The sequence below is a fragment of the Camponotus vicinus genome, unplaced genomic scaffold, assembly GCF_025532165.1.
Source record: "Camponotus vicinus isolate PSW18456_S1 unplaced genomic scaffold, iyCamVici1.0 SCAF_2, whole genome shotgun sequence".
Classification (NCBI taxonomy): Eukaryota; Metazoa; Arthropoda; class Insecta; order Hymenoptera; family Formicidae; genus Camponotus; species Camponotus vicinus.
Genome location: NW_028141956.1, coordinates 21,089,858 through 21,113,817, shown reverse-complemented (window position 1 = coordinate 21,113,817; position 23,960 = coordinate 21,089,858). Strand labels below are relative to the sequence as shown.

At 44.0% G+C, this 23,960-nt stretch overlaps 3 protein-coding genes and 1 pseudogene across 3 annotated transcripts; 2 read left to right on the top strand and 2 right to left on the bottom strand.

The window, feature by feature from the left end:
• Positions 1–7,247: 7,247 nt before the first annotated feature.
• LOC145967173 (uncharacterized) lies at positions 7,248–8,705 on the top strand. The gene has a single exon (XM_083091826.1). It carries the CDS (start codon positions 7,248–7,250, stop codon positions 8,703–8,705), a length of 1,458 nt encoding a protein of 485 aa, XP_082947952.1.
• A 5,062-nt stretch (positions 8,706–13,767) lies between these two features.
• On the top strand, positions 13,768–14,857 carry LOC145967172 (uncharacterized; annotated as a pseudogene).
• Positions 14,858–18,267: 3,410 nt separating this feature from the next.
• Positions 18,268–20,520, bottom strand: LOC145967170 (uncharacterized). The gene has a single exon (XM_083091825.1). The coding sequence runs from the start codon at positions 20,518–20,520 to the stop codon at positions 18,268–18,270; it is 2,253 nt and encodes a 750-aa protein (XP_082947951.1).
• A 1,294-nt stretch (positions 20,521–21,814) lies between these two features.
• Positions 21,815–23,732, bottom strand: LOC145967169 (uncharacterized). Its single transcript, XM_083091824.1, has 2 exons — positions 22,018–23,732; positions 21,815–21,917 (listed from the first exon to the last, which is right to left on the bottom strand). Exons 1-2 carry the CDS (start codon positions 23,730–23,732, stop codon positions 21,815–21,817), a joined length of 1,818 nt encoding a protein of 605 aa, XP_082947950.1.
• Between the last annotated feature and the right edge of the window lie 228 nt (positions 23,733–23,960).

The window sequence follows — 23,960 nt, the reverse complement described above, 5'->3', positions numbered from 1 at the left end:
TAAAATAGACCCGTTATATTTGCAATAGTGATTAGGAAAACAATTCTCTTTCTAAATAATTTAGGAAGATATGGAAAATATTCTCACCTTGAATCTACCCTAGTGAGATCCTCATCCTAAATCCACCTATTTTTTTTTCTCATGCCGAAACAGCATATATACCGTATCGACTAAGAAATCTGATAAGATTTCACATTTTTTAAATTAAACATTCGGATATACCCCCGCACGTAATATCTATCATTTAGATTTACAAGCCTCTTTCTAATTATTTTAGAAGGTTAAGAAAAATATTTTCATGATGAAAAAATCTTCCCTAATAAAACATCGTTAAATATTTTTCCCGTGGTGAATCACCGAGATATAGCTTAGAGAAAATTTTTAGAAGTTTCTAGAAACGTTTATAGAAGTTTCTCGGTATTTTTTCTATGATTATTGTGTAAAATATTTTGTTTGAACACGTATTTATGCTCACTTCTGCGCATATTATTTTCCCCACTCTTTTCTAGATTTTTTTTGAGGGGGAGAAGCAGTAATATAAGCGCGAGGACAAGCCGCGTATTCATTCGAATTCCGTCGTTAACAGAAGTTAAGCCTCGAGCGAAGAACAAAATTCTACGTAAATACACTATCGTTGTTGTGACTACTTTTTACATAGTGCACTCGAAAGTTAATAGTAATGGCAGGAACGACGGAAATAGCCAGTTTTGTGAAATCCGCGCACGTTTGCGATATTAAGGAGCCGGGAAATGGAGACAATAAAATCGGTAACGGTGTAAGAAACCGACATTTGTTGCTATCAACAACATATGGACTTAATTCATCCTTCACTAAGAAGATACAAGTGGGATTGCAATCGACGAAGGAAGACTGTTTCGTTCCAATTGTTAAATTAACGAGCAATAATGCCGATGGTATTTGTCTCGACTCCGACACGTGGCAGCAATTTCAAGTCTGCATGGATCAGGCATGATATGAGGCAGTATTTGAACGAGGATCAAAAAAGAATTAGGGGGGATTAAATCCGATTATTATTAACAATATCACCATCAATTTTACCAGCGCTTATGGCGCGAGGGCTATTCTAGTGGCATACAAGGAAACCACCGAATATTCCGTGACTAATGGCGAGAAGGAAGAACAACCTCCGTTGAAGAAACGAAAAACTTATAACACCGCTATCGTGATGCAGAAAGTTACTTTCCTCGGCTTGGAAAATATTATAAAATGCGTAGATACGCATTTGTCGCAATTAATTAATATCGTTGATACTGTCAATACATGTGCTAACTATATAATAAACGAAATAGAATTAAAACTTCCCTCATCGTAGATTGTGAAATTATAAAACTCACAATTAAAGGAAATTATGAAGAAATCGAACAAAGTGTCCGAACTCAAATTAATAATTTAACATTTTTAGATGTATATTTCAGCATTGTATTTGTAGAGATACTTTCGCTTAAATTTAATGAAATTTCTCGCGCGATTTTACAGAAACGAAAATTTTATGAAAACCAATAAATGTATGTCGATAAATGTAATAATAAATATCAAGTTTTTCTTAAAAAAAATTCACAGAGTACTTTTTTTTACTACGTTTTCAATATATCTCCCAATATCTCCTTCTGTCCTTTATTGCGAACATGCAGCAACACGTCGTGTATTATTATTATTATTATTATTATTATTATTATTAGCATTAAACGAGTATTTTTTCTTATAAAGAAACAAATGATTTTAAAAATTTATTCTACTCGTGTAATAGCTATGGTCAACGCAAAATAAAAATCTTTGATGAATAAAATAATTACAAAATTTTTTTTATTACGCTTAGTTTTTAAGAAATCATATACGTATACCAATACTTAATTAGGGTAATTAGAAATATGCTTGGCGTTAGTTGCTTTTTCGAAAAACAAAATAAGAAATCAAAAATAGATTATTCGCGTTACGATGAAAAATATAATTACAATACGGTATGACTACAAGAAATTTCAAACTTCTACATTTTTTTCGAAGTTCTCCGAGCGGCGATAAAGGTTTGTTTGGTTTTTCTTTTTCGAGTGGGGAGCAAAATATATAAATGGACAACCTTTAACCGAATATAGGCATTTTCGAGATTTTCTTCGCCCGAGGAAACTTGTACGATTTTTGCTCGCGTGTTATTCCTTTGAGGAAAAAAAATGGCGTGTAATAAGACTTTGATATCGAGATGTATAAAGTTGGCTGCGAATTTATCTCCAAAGATAAATTTCGCGAGCTACATTTCCAATTTAGCGGAAACGAGTGCACATAATTATAGTGTATTTTCGAGTTTCGCGTGTGCCTGCTCCGATACAATGCTTGCAATTTTATATAAATTGGGGCATTTAGGCGGCGACGCGAAATTGCTAAATATTGCCGGCGAAATAATTAGTGCGCGAAGAGCCTTCAGAGAAGACGAGAAATACGAAGAAGAAGAAGATGTAGGTGGACATGTAACCTACCTACTCCAAAACTACAGCAGGATCCGGTCGACGGGTAATTATTTTACTTATTTTATTTATTTTTACTTTCGATGAAAAAATACGAAAAATCGCGATTATAAAGTTAAATATTTAATTACTAATTAATCGCAGGAAACAATAATCCCGCGAGAACAGCGACGGTGCGACCTTCGCGTAGACGCCGCGCTGAGGAAGAACCCGAGGCAGGTCCTTCATGTAAGTTTGCACGTAATAAAAACGAGTGCTAATTTTTCTCAGATAAATTGTTCGGTAGTAATAAAAATAATAATTAATACTAATAAAAAATATTCTACATTTCAGGAAGACCGCGATTACTCGAGGAAAATCCGGCGATTCCCGTTGTCGTTCTTGACGATGACGACGACGGCGAGGAAAACATGAACGATGACGCTACCGACATCGCATACGCAGTCAGCAGCCCCAATAGCGAAGTGTTCTCACCAGGTAAGATGATGTTGATGTAAAATACATATATACTAAAACGAAAATCCGAATATAAAAGTATTTTTCAAACTTTTTTTAAATTTTGTTTCTATAATATTAAATATTCAAATCTTAAAATATTATTAGAATTTCCGCGAGAGATGGAGGAGGAGCGCGAGACAGTGGAGATTAATGAAGAAGAGACAGAGGAGACCGGGGAAGCAGAAGAAGTGCAGGAAGAGGAAGAAGTGATAGTGGTAGAAAAAGAAGAAGAAGAAGAGACAGAGAGAGAGGAAGAAGAGGGGTATGAAGAAGAAGAGGAAAATGTATACTCCCTCCAGAGAAGGTAACTTTATTAATTTATTTCTCGGTATATTTTTATGCTCGAATTTAATCTAACAAATTCTTAATTTTTCTTTAGAAACTCGTCGCAGGGGGATTAGCTATTCCCCGGAATATTAGTAACGGAATAAAAAACAACGAATATTGCTAAAAAGGTGAGTTATTTCGTTGTATTAACATTCATAGTACGGATTACATTCGAGTATAAAAATATTAAAATAGTAAAAATAATAAAAATTGTATTTTATAATTTATACGGTTTTTTATTTTTAACAGTGCAATACGGAGGTGGTGTTGACGGCGAACAAAATTCAGCGCTCTCCCGCAGCAATGAGGAAGAAGAAGAAGAAGCGGTGGAGGAGGAGACTGAGGGCGAGGTAGCCGAGTTACCCCGCTCGGAAAATATTTCATCCGAGACTGAGGAGGGTGAAGAGGACGCGGAGGAGGAGGAGCATGAGTACCAGCAGCAACAACAACATCAACAACAGCAACAACAGCAGCAACAACTTCACCATCAGGTCGGAAATAATAATTTTAATTTTGTATATTTAATATCGGAAAATGCGCGCCAATTTAGAAGATTCCGGGTAATCGGCAGAGAAACGAGTTTTACGATACGACCGTTGACTGAAGGCGTCGATATACAGGGTGAGCCATTTTAATTAACGCACGCAATTATTTCGGAAACAAAGCATTTTAGAGAAAAATGTTTCAGACAAAAGTTTTATGGTTTCGAGGGGGCCATAAGATGGTATCATTGGTTTGACACGAAGAGTCATTTGAAGGTCACGTGAAGGTCACTTCAATTTTTTTAAATGGAACACCCTATATATTTTTGCACACTCTTGTAGCTTATCTCGAGAGCTTTCCAAAACACTATAATTAAGTACCTTTTCATTAAGTACTTTTTGAGTTATGAGGCTTGAAATAATTTCTTAATTTTACATAAACCGTAAAATATCTTGTAAAATATTCATTTTTCGATTCTTACCTTAATACTTTTACGTACAAAATAATGAGAGGAATCAATTGGTGTAAAGAAAACACATAGTTGTTTTTAAGAAAAAACATGGAATTGTTAATTGCAAATTACATATTTTTTCTTCAAAACAACTATGTGTTTTCTTTAGACCAATTGATTCCTCTCATTATTTTGTACGTAAAAGTATTAAGGTAAGATAATCGAAAAATGAATATTTTACAAGATATTTTACGGTTTATGTAAAATTAAGAAATTATTTCAAGCCTCATAACTCAAAAAGTACTTAACGAAAAGGTACTTAATTATAGTGTTTTGGAAAGCTCTCGAGATAAGCTACAAGAGTGTGTAAAAATATATAGGGTGTTCCATTTAAAAAAATTGAAGTGACCTTCACGTGACCTTCAAATGACTCTTCAGTGTCAAACCAATGATACCATCTTATGGCCCCCTCGAAACCATAAAACTTTTGTCTGAAACATTTTTCTCTAAAATGCTTTGTTTCCGAAATAATTGCGTGCGTTAATTAAAATGGCTCACCCTGTATATCACTCGTTAGAAAATGCGTTTCGCGAAATTCACGCGTATGCGTTAAATTCATGCGAACCGGGCGATTACGTAGGATTATCGTTTGATTCGCCGAATTTATCGCGTGGTCCTGCGGGGATATCTTTTCGTCCGACTCGCGATTTGAGTTATGAGGATATTTGGAGACTCGTGAGTTCGTTAGCACAGAGCGTCGGTGGTCTCGATATCGCCGACCAATTTAACATACGGGTTTATAATGTCTCGATGCCTTCAGGTCGCGGTCGCGTCGCGTTAACACGCGGGGATGTCGCGAAACGTTCGATAGTCGAAATTAATAATTCGGATAACCTGTGCTTCCCTCGAGCCCTCGTAGTAGCTCAAACTTATAGGGAGCGCGGTAATATCCGTACAGGCGAGCTGCATGAGAAATGGAACGCGATAAGATATCCGCATTCTTCGTTACAACGCGAATGTGCATTGCAATTAACGAAAAATGCCGGTGTCGTAATACCGGAAGAGGGTTGTGGAATTCGCGAAATCGAACGTTTCCAACGTTATTTCGCCGCAGACAATATCGCGATTGTTATGTATAATTTTAATACTTTCGGTCGTGGCGAAAAACCGTTGTATGACGGAACCGAAATACTCACTTCTCTCGGACGCGAGTCCTCACGGCGATTAAATATCGCGTATTGCGAGGATTCGCAACATTATAATCCTATTTTAAATTTAAAAGCCGCCGCTGGTACTCGCGATTATTGTGTAGCGTGTAATGTAGGCTTTCGAAATGATTTCAACGCGATGATAGGCCTAATAGTCACCGGTGTTTAAATAAATGCCCGCGATGTTTATCCGTACCGCCGTGCGATTCCACTTACACCGAAATAAAATGCGACGCGTGCAATCGGTTATTTTACGGTGTAGGGTGTTTCGAGCGTCATCGTAGCGACAAATCGTACGACGGTAGAACATGCGTTAATGTTTGTAGCACCGTGCGATTTTGCGACAGTTGCGGTCGTATCGTTAAATCGAATTTAAAACACGAATGCGGCGTTTCTTATTGCAAATTATGCCGTTCACAACAACCGCGCAATCATATGTGTTATATGCAACCTCTTCGACAACGTGTCGATATTTCCTCTGCCGGGCCATCTTCATCAGCGATGGTACCGGATGAGGTAGATATATCTAGCACGAGAGAAGAAGAAGCACGGAACATATGTGATAACGCGGAAAAGAACGAACGTGCATATGAACGCGGAAAGGGACGTGTGGCTTTCGTATTTTACGATTTCGAAACGCGGCAGGACGAGACGGTCGAAGGAACGGGAAATATAAAAAAACATATTCCGACGCTATGCATCGCGCAACAGATTTGTGAAGCATGCGTGGGGGAAAATAACATGTCCGTGTGGTGTCGTTGGTGCGGAGTGCGAGAGTTCGTATTTCAACGCGATCCGGTTAAACAGTTTGTAGATTTCGTTACGCGTCCGGTAAAATATTTTAAACACATAATTTGTATAGCGCATAATGCGAAAGCGTTCGACGCGCAATTTATTTTGAAATATATCGTGGAAAATTGTAGGGATATTGAACCGAAAGTAATTTTAAACGGCACAAAAATTATTCTTTTAACCGCGGGACATACAAAATTCATCGATAGCGTTAATTATATGCCGATGCGCTTATCCGAATTACCTAAGGCTTTCGGGCTAAAGGATACTGAGGATAAGGGCATTTTTCCGCATTTATTTAATACTATCGAAAATCAAACGTACATCGGACCGTTACCCGATGTACAATATTATTCTCCGGATAACATGAAATCGCAAGAGCGCGAACGCTTTCTCACATGGCATACCGAAATGAGGGAAAAAAATACCGTGTTCGACTTCCAACGCGAGATAGTGCGCTATTGTCGTAACGATGTTGATATTCTTCGACGAGCGTGCGTAACGTTTAGAAAAATTTTCCTAGATCGCGGAAATGTATGTCCGTTCGAGGAATGTACAACTATTGCTTCGACCTGCATGACGGTTTTCCGGAAAAACTTTTTGCAAGCCGATACGATAGACATTATTCCTACGGGGGGATACAGATGCGCGAGCAATCATTCGCGTAAAGCCTTACAATGGCTGATATGGATGGAGCGCGAACTCGACCGTCGTATAAATCACGCGGGGCGTGCGCGGGAATATCGCACGATCGAGGGTACGCTCGTCGATGGTTATTTCGAAACGTCTGTTGCGGGAAGGACGCAGCGTCACGTGTTGCAATTTCACGGTTGCTTTTGACACGGATGTCCAACTTGTTTCCCTGTAAATCGCGATAAAGCGCTTTCGTCGGGAGAGGATCGCGGAGATACATTAAATTCGCGATATGAACGAACTCTCGCAGTTTCATGGCGCCTTCGTCAGTGGGGATACATAGTGTCGGAAAAGTGGGAGTGCGCCTTCGACCAAGAAATGCGCGACAATCGCGTAATGTATGATTTTCTCGCGAACCATCCGATGGTAGAAACACCACCGCTCGATCCTCGCGACGCGTTTTTCGGTGGGCGTACGGGAAATATCGCAACTCAATACGAAGTCACAGGTACGGAGAAAATACGCTACGTCGACGTATGCTCTTTATACCCGTTTGTATTGAAGACGGGCGCTTTTCCGATCGGTCATCCGGAAATTTACGTCGGCGATGAATGTAGCACGTTAGTCGGAAGGTCACCGAATTATAATTTCGACTCGCTCGAAGGCCTCATACGCTGTAGAGTACTCCCTCCTCGTGATTTATTTCACCCCGTACTTCCGCATCACGTACGAGGAAAATTACTCTTCGCGTTATGTCGTAGTTGCTGCGAAACATTTTCTCAGACACCGTGCACTCATAATGATAGCGAGCGTGAATTCGAGGGTACCTGGGTAACCTGCGAATTACGCAAGGCCGTCGAGAAAGGTTATCTCGTAACGTCAGTAAGCGAAATTTGGCAATATAGAGTTAGCCAATACGATCGTGCGTCGCGGCAAGGTGGATTGTTCGCCGAATATATTAATACGTTTTTACAGCTTAAACAGGAAGCCAGTGGTTGGCCGAGCGAATGCGGAGAAAACGACGATGAGGCAAAAGAGCGATACTTGCGGGAATATGAAAAAACTGAGGGTATCGTTCTTGATAAGCGAAACATCACGCGGAATCCTGGTTTACGCTCGGTTGCGAAACTGTGCTTAAATTCATTCTGGGGAAAATTCGGCCAACGATCCAATTTGCCGACTACCGAAATCGTAAAAACACAACAACGTTTCGCGACATTACTAACGAGCGCCGAATACGAGATAACCGACATATTACCCGTGAATGACGAGGTAATGTATGTTTCGTGGCGACTGCGACAAGAGGCTCTCGTTCCCTCGCCGATAACAAACGTCGTGATAGCAGCGTATACGACTGCACTAGCGCGTTTAAAATTGTACGAGTACCTAGAACGTTTAGATCGTCGTGTATTATATTACGATACAGATTCGTATATTTTTATAAGCACCGGTGATTCGAACGAATACATGCCGCCTACGGGAAATTTTCTAGGAGACATGACGGATGAACTCGAAAGCTACGGCCGCGGTAGCTATATCGCGGCGTTCGTGTCCGGGGGCCCGAAATTTTACGCCTACATCGTGCGAACACCGGAGGGTAATACTCACGAAACTTGTAAAGTTAAGGGTATTACTCTCAATTACGAGAACTCGCGACGAATTAATTTTAATGCTATAAAAAAGCTACTATTAGCGAGAGAAAAAGACACACAGGAAAACGAAGAAGAAGAAAATAACGAAACTTCGATAAATCTACGCTTTAATGCGATTCGACGTACGGCGTTTCATGAAATTGTTACGCGAAGTGAAACAAAAATACAGGGTGAGCCATTTTAATTAACGCACGCAATTATTTCGGAAACAAAGCATTTTAGAGAAAAATGTTTCAGACAAAAGTTTTATGGTTTCGAGGGGGCCATAAGATGGTATCATTGGTTTGACACTGAAGAGTCATTTGAAGGTCACGTGAAGGTCACTTTAATTTTTTTAAATGGAACACCCTATATATTTTTACAAACTCTTGTAGCTTATCTCGAGAGCTTTCCGAAACACTATAATTAAGTACCTTTTCGTTAAGTACTTTTTGAGTTATGAGGCTTGAAATAATTTCTTAATTTTACATAAACCGTAAAATATCTTGTAAAATATTCATTTTTCGATTATCTTACCTTAATACTTTTACGTACAAAATAATGAGAGGAATCAATTGGTGTAAAGAAAACACATAGTTGTTTTTAAGAAAAAATATGGAATTGTTAATTGCAAATTACATATTTTTTCTTCAAAACAACTATGTGTTTTCTTTACACCAATTGATTCCTCTCATTATTTTGTACGTAAAAGTATTAAGGTAAGATAATCGAAAAATGAATATTTTACAAGATATTTTACGGTTTATGTAAAATTAAGAAATTATTTCAAGCCTCATAACTCAAAAAGTACTTAACGAAAAGGTACTTAATTATAGTGTTTTGGAAAGCTCTCGAGATAAGCTACAAGAGTGTGCAAAAATATATAGGGTGTTCCATTTAAAAAAATTGAAGTGACCTTCACGTAACCTTCAAATGACTCTTCAGTGTCAAACCAATGATACCATCTTATGGCCCCCTCGAAACCATAAAACTTTTGTCTGAAACATTTTTCTCTAAAATGCTTTGTTTCCGAAATAATTGCGTGCGTTAATTAAAATGGCTCACCCTGTATATATATATATATATATATATATATATATATATATAAGTAGGGGTATAAGGAGAGTTCTAACCCAGGTCCTCTCAGGGGGGGTGAGGCGCGAGAGGAACCGCGGCGCGGGGGGAGTGACGTCACGCGTGGGGAAGGAGGAATTGCAGCGCGCGATGAATGACGTCACGCGCGGGGAAGGGGGAACCGCGGCGCGACCGATGGACGAAGGGGTTTGCGAGGAGAAGGGGAATCCGCGGAAAGAAGACAGTGCTAAGGTGTGAGAAGGATAACGCTACGTGTGGGAAAAGGATAGCGCTAAGTGTGCGAAGAGGACAGTGCGACAAGGATGTCATCAACGTGCGACAAGGATGGCGTGGGACAAGGACGACGCATTGTAAGATGACGCATAGGTGGGAGAAAGACGACGCAAAGGTAAGTGAGTGATAGCGACGAGCATATGAAAGAGAGAGAACGATAGCGCGAGAACAACGCGTGCGAGAGAGAACGATAGCGCGTACAAAAGAGAGAACGATAATAGCGCAAGATAACGCGTGCGAGAGAGAACGATAATATCACGAGCAACACGCGCGAGAGAGAATCATAGCGCAAGACAACGCGTATGAAAGAGAGAACCATAGCGCGAGAACAACGCGTGCGAGAGAGAACGGTAGCGCGTACGAAAGAGAGAACGATAATATCGCGAGAATAATGACGAGTGTGATAGAGACAACGATAAAGGCTTATAACTAGCGCGAGAGAGATAGCGCAAGGGATGGGAGCGCAAGGGAAAGGTGTGTAAATAAATACATTTTTTTTCAATCAAAACAAAATATACATTTATTAAAGTGTAAATACATTTTTGTGTCATAGCGCGTGCGAGAGAGATTACTATACTTATTCTGTCAAAGCGCGAGAGAAAGAGATAGCGCGAAAGAACAATGACGCGTGCCGAAGATAGTGAGACTTATGATTAACGCGCGAGAGAGAGAGCGCAACGAAGATATCGCGAGACTTACAACTAGCGCGCGAGAGAGAGAGATGCCAAAGGATGGGAGCGCAAGGAGAGGCATGCAAATAATTAGATTTTTTTTCTTTTTCTCAATTAAAATATATAAAATTTATTAAGTGTGTAAATGGATTTGTGTGTGTGTGTATCTAATAATAACAATAATAATATAAAATAAAAATATAAAATTTAATGTAAAACATATATATATATATAGGCGGAAGGGGTGGTAATGCGCCGGGCTAAGAGGGAGGTCGCTCCTGAAAGGCTAAGGGGCGATGCGCCGGGCTAAGGAGGGTCGCTTCTGGAACAGAAAAAGACATACATTTGAATAGTTTTTAATAATTTTAGGACTTTTGATGTATTATAAATTGAAAGTTACTTACAATATTTTCCATGATCAATTTATTTTAATTTGTACAAATGGGACACATGCTGCATGGTATTATTTGATGCAAAGATTTTTTACATTCTTTGCAAGACATATTAGATAAATGTTCATAATATGTGATTCTATGTTCCCGAACAGAACCAGCTTCTAAGAATAGATACGATAATCTAAGGAAGCACTCGGTACAATATTTGGACTCATTTTCCACATAAAAGTAGGATATGCAACATATCTTCGTATGTTCCAATGTTATTATTTCAATCAAGTTTAAATTTCGATGTTTAGTTTGTATTAGTTCATCACTACTATCACTCTCATAATCACTATCTTCCAAGGGTTCTAATTCTATATCAGACCCATCCTCGTCTGATTCGTCCAGATTATCGATTCCCATTATATTGTCATCTTCAATGATAATAATCTCTTCAATGTCCATCTCGTCGATGATAATAACATCATCATCCGTGTCGTCATCGATTATAATAACGTCTTCTTCAGCCATTATACGTGACCAACGAAACACAAGACCAACGATACACAGAAGAACGAAAGAAATAATATTCTAATGTCGCAGACTCCTCTTCATTATATATCTTTTGTCTCATTCTAACTAGAGCATCACGTCTCATCTACCTCAGCATTTCTCTACATCTTTGGCGGAGCGTGTTCAGAAAATTATCAATTATTCTTATTCTTATGGAAGGAAAGAATTAAAATCACAGATGAAATAAAAATAATTATTTATTGCAAGCATCGTAAAGAATATCATTTACAGCACATGTTAGTAATTCGCAATCAATTAATGATTCGCTGTTAAAGACATCACTCTCGCGTATCGTTTTTACAGCATCGCATACAGTAGTAATATTGTTACGTTGTAATACAGTTTCAAATTGTTTAAATTTTTCATTTACGAGATAGGTATTCTCGCATAACCAATTGTGCATATGATCGATACAATTTTCAAAATTAAATAAATGTAATAATGTTTGTGGTTTCATATACAAAGAATTTTCGCATAATGTGAGTTTTACAATTTTTGATTGATGCAAAATATGCACCTCGATCGTTAGATCCCCGATCGATAACGGAGGAGTTGATTATAGAAATCGATCAATGTCTGCCCGTTTTCTGCATCAACAAATTCCACGTTGAAATAGGCAATACTATTTGATTGCCTCGATTATCGCCGAGAATCAGCTCCACATACGATACAGCTCCAACGCTTATTCCAATGTCCAAATATTTATACGACGTCGGGGTTAGAGTGTATCTTCTTCCAAGTATGCGAGTCGCACGACGAAGCTGAATGCTATAAAAATATATATAAATTAGACCAATGTTTAAGAAAATTTTAATAAATAAAATTTTTAAATCTTTTTTCTTACATGTCGCATTTTTGCTTCTTACACGGTGGAGTTTCGCCGTTTCAAATCGGAACGTAAAAATTCATGTTGATTTCTTCAGCAGTGAACCTTTCACACGTGCGATTGATGTAATACTAATCGTATTAGAATTATTATTAATTCAAATAGTATCACAAATTGTGATGTAGAGGGGATTATCGCTGACGCAACATTTTAATTTCCTCTAAAATTTTGTCGCGCCGATGTATGGCTGCGATGATATCATCATCCCCAGAACAAAGATTTAACTGAATAACAAAAATTTTCAAGCGCCGATGTACGGCTGCTCCCGATGCGATCAATTATACGTGACAAATCGCTAAATTTTCAAGGTTAAATTGCGCATCAGAACAAAGATTTAGCTGAATGCGCTAAAATCGAGCGCCGATTTACGGCTGCTCCCGATGCAATCACGTTAGATTTTTCAAATGTACGCGACAAAACGTGAAAAAAATAATCGCCAAGGTTAAAATGCGCATCACCCCTAGACAAAGATTTAGCTGAATGTGCTAAAATTGGGCGCCGATGTACGACTGCTCCTGATGCAATCACGTTAGATTTTTCAAATGTACGTGACAAAACGCGAAATTATCAAGCTTAAATAGCACATGCTATTCCGGGGAATTCTTTTTAAGATGAAATCATTATATCTAGAATGTTCAATGATAAAACAATGTATGAGACAGTATATAAATCATGATAAAGAGGCACACCCCAGCAGTATTTTGGCTAAAGTACATCAGGATAGTCATTGGAAAGCGCTTTTCGCAAGTCTATTACAATATGGAGGAACAAAGTTTGCGAGAGCAATCCACTTTGGTGAATTCGCTAGAAGACTACATGTGGGAGCAACGATGCGATACGTATATCGAGTCGTTGGAAGAGCAAAGTCGAATCAAACGACCGCGATTATCGATCAGAAATCGACAATCGCTGATTGCTCGGATCGCGCGCCTCGAAGGTCTGAAAAATTCGTTACGCAGACGTTTCGTACACGCAGGTGCCGGATGTAGCGCGCGTCAAAATGGACTTGTGTGGCGCGAGATTGATACGGCGTTCGAGAGTCGTATATTGACTGCGGTGATAAACTATAATCACATGGAACCTCGCCAATTTCTCGAGGACGCCAAAGACATTGTGTTAGAACATGTGAAGAACATTATGAAGAAACATTATAATGTGAAAGTGAACACTATATTTAACGGTGAATTCGTGACCGGAGATAAACGTGCCAACAAAAGTATCAATACGAGAAACTATAAACTCTTTCGCACGTCCGATTTACGCGAGTGGTACGAACGGTGCGTCATCGAGTCCACCCTAGCGTCGCTGGAAGAGTTTCAGGAACGCGACAGCGGGTGGGCACTGTCGCGAATATTAAATTTGACTATAAATATAAATAAGTATAAGCCTATGCGCGCGGGATGTCACATTAAATTGCCGCGGGAGATTATGATGAAAAGAGCGGTGATTAACGTGCAATCAAAGGACAATGCATGTTTTGCGTGGGCAGTAGTCGCCGCTCTATACCCCGCCGAAAGAAAGGCGGAACGGGAATCCTCGTATCCACACGACAGTGCTGAATCTGCGGGACATTGAATTTCCAGTGACTGTGAATCAGATTAAGAAATTTGAACTTGTTAACGACGTTTCGATCAATGTGTACAGCATCGAAAACGAAGGCATTGTTCCGATACGTCTTACGGAGCAAAAGCGGGATAAGCATGTCAACTTGTTGTACGTGGAAAACGGCAACAACGTCGGACATTTCGCGTGGATCAAGAACTTATCCCGGCTCGTGAGCTCGCAACTGAGCAAACACAACGGTCAAAAATATATCTGTGATCGGTACGTATAATTTATATAATTATAAGTTATATAACAAATTGTATATATAAATCTTTAATTAAAAAATTTTTTTCTTTTACAGGTGCCTGCATTATTTTAGTTCGGACAACAAGTTGCAGTCGCATACGGTCGACTGTGGAAAGATGAATGACTGCGCTATCCGATTACCGAGCGACAAGGACAAGTGGCTCGAGTTCAACAACTTTAATCGGAAGGAGCGGCTTCCATTCGTCGTATACGCCGACTTGGAATGCGTTCTGGCCAAGACGGAGGAAGAACAACAAAATTTGTGCCAGCATCACCAAGTATTTAGTATAGCTTATTATGTACATTGTTCGTTCGACGAATCGTTATCGGCATATCATTCTCATCGCAGTGCCGATTGTATAGCATGGTTCGTCGAAGACCTTAAAAATATAGCAATTCGCGTTAAGACTATTTTAACTACTAATGTCCCTATGGTAGATTTAACACCCGAAGAGTGGGAAAAATTTCATCACGCTACTCAATGTCATATATGCGAAGAACCATTCGTGGAAGACGATACACGCGTACGCGATCATTGCCATCTGACCGGACGGTACAGAGATCCGGCCCATTCAAATTGTAATCTAAATTATAAGGAATCTTTTTGCATTCCCATAGTTTTTCATAATTTATCCGGTTACGATTCACATTTCATTATCGAGGAAATAGCCACAGCGTTCGAAGGGAGAGTCGAGTTACTTCCAATAACGAAAGAGAAATATATTTCTAAAAATGTTTACTAAAAATGTTTACTAAAAATGTCGATCTTAAAGAAGAAAAATCAAAAAATCATGTAAAATTACGTTTTGTCGATTCATACAAATTTCTCGCATCGAGTCTCGACAAATTGGCATCATTTTTAGATAAAGATAAATTCAAAATTTTAAAATCGGAATTTCAAAATTTATTAACCGAAAATTTCAATTTATTAACACGGAAAGGCGTCTTTCCGTACGAATACATTGACTCTGTGGACAAGTTGCAAGATACGTGTTTACCATCGCGCGAATCATTTTACAATTCCTTGACCGGTGAAACTGTATCCGAGACCGATTACGCGCACGCCGAGAACGTCTGGACACGATTCTTCATTCGGACGCTAGGCGAATATAGCGACTTGTACCTCAAAATCGATGTCTTGTTATTAGCCGATATTTTCGCGATAAATGTATCGAAAGTAACAGACTCGACCCCGCGTATTACTATACTCTCCCCGGATACACGTGGGACGCCATGTTAGAACATACGAAAATTACGTTCGAGCTGCTTACTGATATCGACATGGTTATGTATATCGAACGTGGTATACGCGGCGGTCTGAGTCAATGTTCCAACAGATACACTCGTGCTAATAACAAGTACATGGAGTCGTACGATCCATCGAAACTATCGTCATACTTGATGTATTTCGATGTAAATAACTTGTACGGATGGGCAATGTGTCAGCCGTTGCCCTATGCCGATTTTCGATGTATCGATGACGTGTCCAATTTTGACGTATCATCGATCGCGCTAGATTCGCCTACAGGCTATGTCCTCGAAGTCGATCTCGAGTACCCGCAACATCTTCACGATGCGCACACTGACCTACCGTTTTGCCCGACACGCGACAAACCACCTGGCAAGCGAGAGCTCAAGCTGCTCGCAACGTTATATGATAAGAAGCGTTACGTGATACACTACCGCAACCTGCAGCAGTGTACGCGTCACGGTCTTCGCGTTACAAAAATACATCGAATTTTACAATTTTCGCAATCTCCCTGGCTTCGAAATTACATAGAACTAAATACGCATTTTAGAACATTGGCTAAAAATGATTTCGAAAAAAATTTATACAAATTAATGAACAATATAGCGGTATTTGGTAAAACGATGGAAAATGTGCGCAATCGTGTAGATGTAAAATTACTAACACACTGGGACGGGCGGTACGGCGCAGAGGCAATGATCGCAAAGCCCCACAGCAGAAGCGTCTCTTCAGAAAATTTAATAGCTGTGGAATTGCGTAAACTCGAGGTGAAATTCTACAAACCAATTTACGTGGGTATGTGTATACTCGACATATCCAAGACATGTTTGTACGAGTTTCATCACGAGTATATGGCGCCAATGTATCGCGACAAATGTCGGGTAATGTACACTGATACAGACAGTCTCATATATCACATTGAGTGCGAAGACGTGTACGAGAATATGAAGCATGATGTCAGCAGATTCAACACGAGCGATTATGCGGTAGACAATGCGTACGGTACCGCTTGTAAATAAAAAGGTACCGGGTCTAATGAAGGAAAACAACGGTGCCATAATGGCCGAATTTGTCGGGCTCAGAGCAAAAATGTACGCGTTACGAGTCGATGGTAAGAAAGACACGAAGAAAGTTAAAGGCATCAAGAGCAACGTTGTCGTGAGAATGATAATGTTTGACGATTACACGCGATGTTTGAAAGAAGAAATTGAAATGACGCGTCAGCAGTCGTGTATACGATCGAAACTGCACCAAGTATACACGATCCGCGAGACAAAAATTGCTCTGAGTCCGAACGACGACAAGCGATATATCGTACCCGAAACCACCGATACGTTACCGTGGGGACATTATAGGCTACCATTGTAAATAAATGTATATTTTGTTTATTATTGTATATATTTTGTACATAACCATGTATATATTTTGTATATTTTTATACTTTTATATTTTATACATTTTATATTATATTGTTCGCGAGCGAATCCGACAATGCGTTGATAGGACCGGAAGGTCGTTAAGCGAAAAAAGTGCGCCTCGTCCACACAAAAGACTGACGTTTATTGGAGTCAAAATTAAAAGACAAGTGTTTAGTGCGGTGATTTCGATTAGCGAAACAGCGGTATAACAAAGTGAGCGCGGTTTTCGCGAGCGGTGTAGCGAAACAAGAGCGAGCTAAATGCGTTTTCCGAATTCGTAAGCGGTCGTATAATGCGGTTAATCAGCGGTTTTATCTAAGAGATTGCGGAAAGTCCAAGAGAGTAAGCGATCGTTATAAGCAGTTTACTATGCGGTTTAACTAAGCGGTTTGACAAAGCGGTTTGACAAAAAGTGCGAGACTTCGGCTTGCTCGCGTGCGGTGCCCGTTATAAGGCGAGCGGAATTTTGGGCCCGTTGCGACGTGGCCCAATAAATTTAATTGTTTAGCGGTGACCTCATGGCGCCGCGCGTAATTGGCCGCCGATGAGGTCTGACGTCGGCTTTTTCGCGGTTGCCATGCGCGCAGTCTTTTTAGAACAGCTGATTGGCAATCAGCTGTTCGTGACGTATGGGCGCGCATGCCCGTGCGTCGCGCTGATTTTGTCGACGGTTGACGTTGTTATTGTCACTGTTTATGACACGCGTTTCTTATGCTCCAAAAAAATTGGAGATAATACGAACGATCGAGTTTTTCTGAAAAATAGATATCTCGAGAAGTTTCTCGACGCCCGTTAAATTCGAATTTGCGAATTTACAACATATTGAAAAATGCGGATTTTACTTGCGAATAATTTTTAAGCGAAATGATATTTCGGTTTTCGAACATCCCGCCCGCCTCGTCAGTACGTGACGAAATTTGCGAATGTGTTCGGGCGCGGGCAGGTGTCGCGAACGGTCCGATTGATGAGTTGGTGATAGTGATCATGAATGGAATGCGTGACGTAGTACAAAGACACGTGTTGTTCAGTTTATTCGTGTCTTTCGCGAGAATAGTATCGTGTGAAGTAAAGAGATTTATACAGTGATGAATGATGAGAAAATGTACAGTGAATTTGTGAATAATCTCGCGAGTGCAGTGAAATGTAAACGTGAACGTGAAATTGTGGCGCAAAAGAGAGAACAGAGAAATCAAAAAAAAAGAGACTGATGACGCGGCTCGCGGATCTCGCGCAATATCGAATGTGCCTTAGTATAATTACATGTGATTAAGCGCGTACGATTCCCGGAATTATGATACCGTGAAACATAATGTGAGTGAATATTATACAATGTGGATGAGACATGAAAGAAAGTTCGGGTTTCGTGAGAGCTCACGAAACCGAGTGCGTTGGAGATGCTGCGGTGTCGGTTCCTGGCAAGAGGATGATCTTCGCGAGTGGCCGAACGAACTCCGAGGATGCTGTGCGCACGGTGACCACGCGTGTTACGCCGTCGTCTCCCGGGTGCAGTGCCGTGATTCGGGCGAGTGGCCACCGGGTTGGAGGTGTTGTCTCCGCCCGCAGGAGGCACAGGTCGCCGACGCTTGGGCCGGTCTCGCTCCTCTGCCATTTCGGTCTGTAAGCCAGCGTCTGAAGATATTCGCGCGACCACCGTTCCCAAAAGTGATCGCGCATTTTTTGAAGAAGCTGCCATCGTGACAGCGTGTTATCTCTCTCGGTGGCAAGCGACGGCTCGGGGACGGCCAGAAGGGGAGCTCCGATCAGGAAGTGACCGGGTGTGAGTGCCGCCAAGTCGTCCGGATCGTCGGTCAGTGGTTGAAGCGGGCGCGAATTGAGGCACGCCTCCACCTGTGTGAGAAGAGTCGTCATCTCCTCAAAGGTGAGCGTTGCCTCGCCGATGACCCTTCGAAGGTGATGTTTCGTAGACTTGACGGCTGCCTCCCAAAGTCCGCCAAAGTGAGGAGCTGCGGGCGGATTAAACCGCCACCTTATGCCGTCTGAAGCTGCTGCCTGTGCGATGCGACGGCCGTCGGCAGTTGAGGCGCGAAACATTTCTCGGAGTTCTCGGCTTGCTCCGATGAAATTAGTGCCGCAGTCCGAGAGCACCTCGTGGCAGAGTCCCCGTCTGGAAACGAAGCGACGGAAGGCAGCCAGGAACGCCTCAGCCGTGTAGTCGGAGACCACTTCGAGATGGACTGCCTTGGAGCTAAGGCAGACAAAAACAGAAATAAAACCTTTGTTTGCTCGATGGCCTCGTCCCTTGCTGGTCCGGATGAGGATCGGACCGGCGTAGTCCACCCCGGTACGTAGGAATGGACGCGCTGGAGTCACTCGCTCCTGAGGAAGGTTGCCCATCAGTGGCTGCGGTACAGTGGCTCGCCATCGCGTACACACGATGCATCGATGGATCTGGCGCTTGACTATGGCTCTTCCTCGCGGGATCCAGAATCGTTGGCGGAGCAACCCGAGGGTGAGCTGCACTCCGCCGTGTAGTGTTCTGCGGTGGCAGGAATCCACCAGGAGCCTTGTCATCCAGGAGTCCGGCGGAACGATGATCGGGTGCCGTTCATCGTGAGACAGGATGGCGTGTTTGAGTCGGCCTCCGACGCGCATTACGCCGCTGTCGTCAAGGCGAGGACTCAGCCTGGTGAGCGAGCTGCGTGGTGGCAATGCACGTTCCTTGCTCAGTGATGAGACTTCAGTGTGGTAGTGCAGTGCTTGTGATGTTCGGACCCATCGCAGAAGTGCGTCTTCGATCTCGTGTGGCTCGAGATTGTGTGCGGTGTCAACGGAGTTGTGCGTCCTCTTGACGGTTTTTTGACGCCATCGCAGACACCAAGCCGTCACCCTGAGCAGCCGGTGCAGCGAAGAAAAGCGGAGAAGGACGTCGGGCTCAGTAACGGCCTTGCCGACGGCGTTGAGCGAGCTGACGGCTCGTTGCTCTGGCAGTTCCGCGTCTGGCAAGACGTAGTCGTTGCTTGGCCAAAGTGCCCTGCTTCCCAGCAGCCAGGATGGTCCCGTCCACCATAGTGGATGACTAACCATGTCACCTGGCTGGACTCCTCGGGAGGCGCAGTCGGCAGGATTGTCTCGTCCCGGCACGTGGCGCCATTGAGCCTCGGGTAGCTGGACCTGGATTTGCGACACTCTGTTGGCCACGTAGGTCTTCCAGCGGGAGGCGTGTCCTTGTATCCAGTGCAGCGTTACCCTGGAGTCAGACCACAGGAAGACCGGTGCTGTGGGCAAATCTAGCAGAGTGCGTGTGTGAAGAGTGAGGTTCGTTAGTAGGGTGGCCGCGCACAACTCGAGTCGCGGCAATGACACTGGCTTCACCGGAGCGACCTTGCCCTTGGCAGCCAGCAAGTGAAGTGCGGTGTCATCTTCAGTGGTGGAGCGGAGGTACACCACCGCGGCGTATCCTCGCTCCGAGGCGTCGGCGAACCCGTGGAGTTCGATCTGTGCGTGTGGTCCGTCGCTGCCCAACCAGCGAGATACCCTGATCTCGTTCAGGCACGGAAGATCAGAGAGGAGGTTCTTCCAGGACAGGGCGTCTGCCGACGGAAGAGGAGCGTCCCAGTCCAGCTTCTTCAGCCAGGCGGACTGGATCAAAATTTTAGCTCGCATTGTGACCGGAGTGAGCCACCCTAGAGGATCAAACAGTCGTGCGGTCTCGGACAGAACGCGTCTTCCGGCTCGAAGGACCAGAAATGTTCGCGAGCGAATCCGACAAGGCGTTGATAGGACCGGAAGGTCGTTAAGCGAAAAAAGTGCGCCTCGTTCACACAAAAGACTGACGTTTATTGGAGTCAAAATTAAAAGACAAGTGTTTAGTGCGGTGATTTCGATTAGCGAAACAGCGGTGTAACAAAGTGAGCGCGGTTTCGCGAGCGGTATCGCGAGCGGTGTAAAGAAACAAGAGCGAGAAAAATGCGTTGTCCAAAGTCGTAAGCGGTCGTGTAATGCGGTTGATCAGCGGTTTGATACAGAGATTGCGGAAAGTCCAAGAGAATAAGCGGTCTTTTAGTGAACTCGGTGAAGTGACGTGCTTGCACCGAGAAAGTGAAGTGATCACTGGCCGGGTGCCAGTGGAGGCCCAGTGTAGCGTGGCTTTCGTGGGACCACGAGTGCGGTGAGCTGGTGATCCAGTGTTCTGGTGGGACTCCAGACAGGATACCGAGGTTGTTGGCCCCCCACTTCCTGAGCGGAAACCCGCCCGCCGTGCAAAGACCGCGTAGCTCCCGCTGCAACGTGGTGGCCTCCGAGATGGTGCTTGCTCCGGTGACGACGTCGTCCATGTAAGTATCGCGGCGTAGTGCTACCGCTCCGCGCGGAAATTGCGAACCCTCGTCGTCAGCGAGCTGGTGTAGGGTCCGTATGGCGAGAAATGGCGCGCACGCCAAGCCATACGTGACCGTTCGTAGGCGGTACTCGCGGACGTCGTCGGTGACTCGGTGCCGCCAGAGTATCCGCTGGTGGTCGCGGTCCTCCTGATGGATAAGGATTTGGCGGTACATCTTTTCGATGTCCGTCACAAAGACATAGCGGTGCCAACGCCAACGAAGGAGCACGTCGGCGAGGACTGGCAGGAGGTTGGCGCCCGTCAACAAGTTGACGTTGAGGGACGCGCCCGAGATCGAGAGCTGCGAGCCGTTGAAGACGACCCTGAGCTTCGTTGATGTGCTCGTTTCCCGCAGCACTCCGTGATGCGGTAAGTAGCACTTAGCGGTGTTTTCTTGTTCGGATGAGGTGTTCACGACTTCCATATGTTGCAGGTCTTCATACTCCTGCATGAAGCTGCGGTAAAGATCGCCGAATCGAGCGTCCTTGGAGCAGCGGCGCTCCATGGCGTTGAGCAGACGTTCGGCCGGCTTGCGGGTCTCGGTGAGAGAGGACGGTGCTCCAGCGAACGGCAGTCTCACTACGTATCGTCCGGTGCTGGTGCGTGCGTGCTCGCGGGTGAAGAGGTCTTCGCACCTCTTCTCTTCGGCGGTGAGAGCGACGGGAGCGGCAGGCTCTCTTTCCTGCTCCCAAAATAGCTGCACCAGGTCGTTTAGGTGGTGATCGACCGAACATTGGTGGGTATTTTGGTTGCCTTGGGTCGTAGCCCTGTTACCTCCTGACAGGATCCAGCCGAGTGAGGTTTGCTGCGCGATGGGCTCGTCCCTGCGCCCCTTGCGAAGACCGTCTTGGAGAATGGCGGAGTACACGTCCGCGCCGAGCAGTAACTCGATGGGATCTCGGTCGAGGTACTGCGGGTCCGCCAGAGAAAGACCGCGAATGTGTGGCCAGGTGATGGTACTTCTCACGATGGGACCCTGGTATGTCGATAGGCGCGGAAGGACGTACGCCACGACTGGAAGCGTGGCCCCTGTCACTCCAGAGGCGAGGCTTAGAGATAGCCTTCCGCGAGTAGCTCCGGATGCTCCTCCAACCCCGGCGATGATCATCGAGGATCGGATCCGCGGCAGACGCAAGCGTTGCGCCAAGGTCTCGGAGACCAGAGAGACTTCCGATCCCTGGTCGATCAGCGCGCGAACGTCCTGAGGCCTCCCCAGGTGATCCGTAACAGTGACGCGTGCGGTGGCGAGGAGGATCGCCTTGCGGTCTGACGCGACTCGTTTGGCCGACAATGAGCTCGCTCCGTCGGCTGGTGCGTATGCGTCGTGGAGTAGCGTATGGTGTCGTGACTTGCACGTGAAGCAAGTCTTCACCGACTGACACTTGGCGAGGAAGTGATTGCCAAGGCAGTTGAAGCACAGCCTGTTTGCTTCTACGAAGTTCTTTCTGTCGCTCGCGGTTTTCGACTTGAATTCCGTGCATTGCATAAGGGAGTGCTTGCCCTTGCATGCTGCGCACGTCGAGGAGTCGGATGTGCGCTTCACGAAATGCGATTTCGCGGATTTGGATGGTCCTCCGGATTTCGCAACGGAGTTCGGATGCACGGCGTTGAGTGTGAGGATCTGCTCGGACATGAAACCCATCAGGACGGCATTACTCGGCGGATCGACGGAACCGCGTATGGAGGACTCCCATTCCATCCGAGTTTGCGGATCGAATCGATCGACGAGCAGGTGATTGAAAAGGTCCATCCCGTGCGTGGCAATGGGCCTATCGATGCTCTCCTGAGCGTTGATGGCAGTCGTGGCGGCGTTATAAAGGCGACTTAGCTCGTCGGCGGTTGCGGCTTTCATTTTTGGCACGGCGGTATAAGCGGCGAAGTTAGCGCGAATGAGTTCCCGTTTGTTCTCGTAATGCGAGCTCAGAATCGTCCACGCCCGCTCATAATTGCCCCCGACAATCGGTAATGACCGGATTAATTTTTCCGCAGGACCTTGTAAGCTGGTACGGAGGTAGTGGAGCTTTTCCACGTCAGAGATAGACGGATTGTCTTCTATAATGGACAGGAAGATGTCGCGAAACGCTGGCCAGTCTCCGTACGCGCCAGAGAACGTCTGGAGCTTTATCCGCGGCAACGATGTCTTGAGCGCGTGCTCCTGGTAAGCCTCGGTCTTCGGCACGCTGGGCGGCTCGCTTTTGAGTTTGTTCGCGTACCCGACTAACGTGCTCCGCTGTGTCACGTAAGTTGATTCCGCAATGTCAATAAAATCAGCTTTTGCGTACTCACTGTCGAGATATTTCTCTTTCAGCGCAGTCCTGATGAGTTCATGCTGAGCCTCGAACTTGTTCCACAGCGTCTCGAGGAGGTGGAGGCGAGCTTGGATGGCTTCGGCGGTGATGTTTGAGACTCCCATCTTGCGCAGATTGTCCACGGAGCGAGACATTCGCCCGTGGACATCATTCTGCGCCTCCAGCAACGCCTTCAAATCGGCACTCATCTTCACTAATTGTCTTTCTGTTCAGGTTCGCGCACTGGACGACACACGTGAATTTCACCCACGAACTGCGGAAGCGGATGTTAATCCGGCTCGAAGGACCAGAAATGTTCGCGAGCGAATCCGACAATGCGTTGATAGGACCGGAAGGTCGTTAAGCGAAAAAAGTGCGCCTCGTCCACACAAAAGACTGACGTTTATTGGAGTCAAAATTAAAAGACAAGTGTTTAG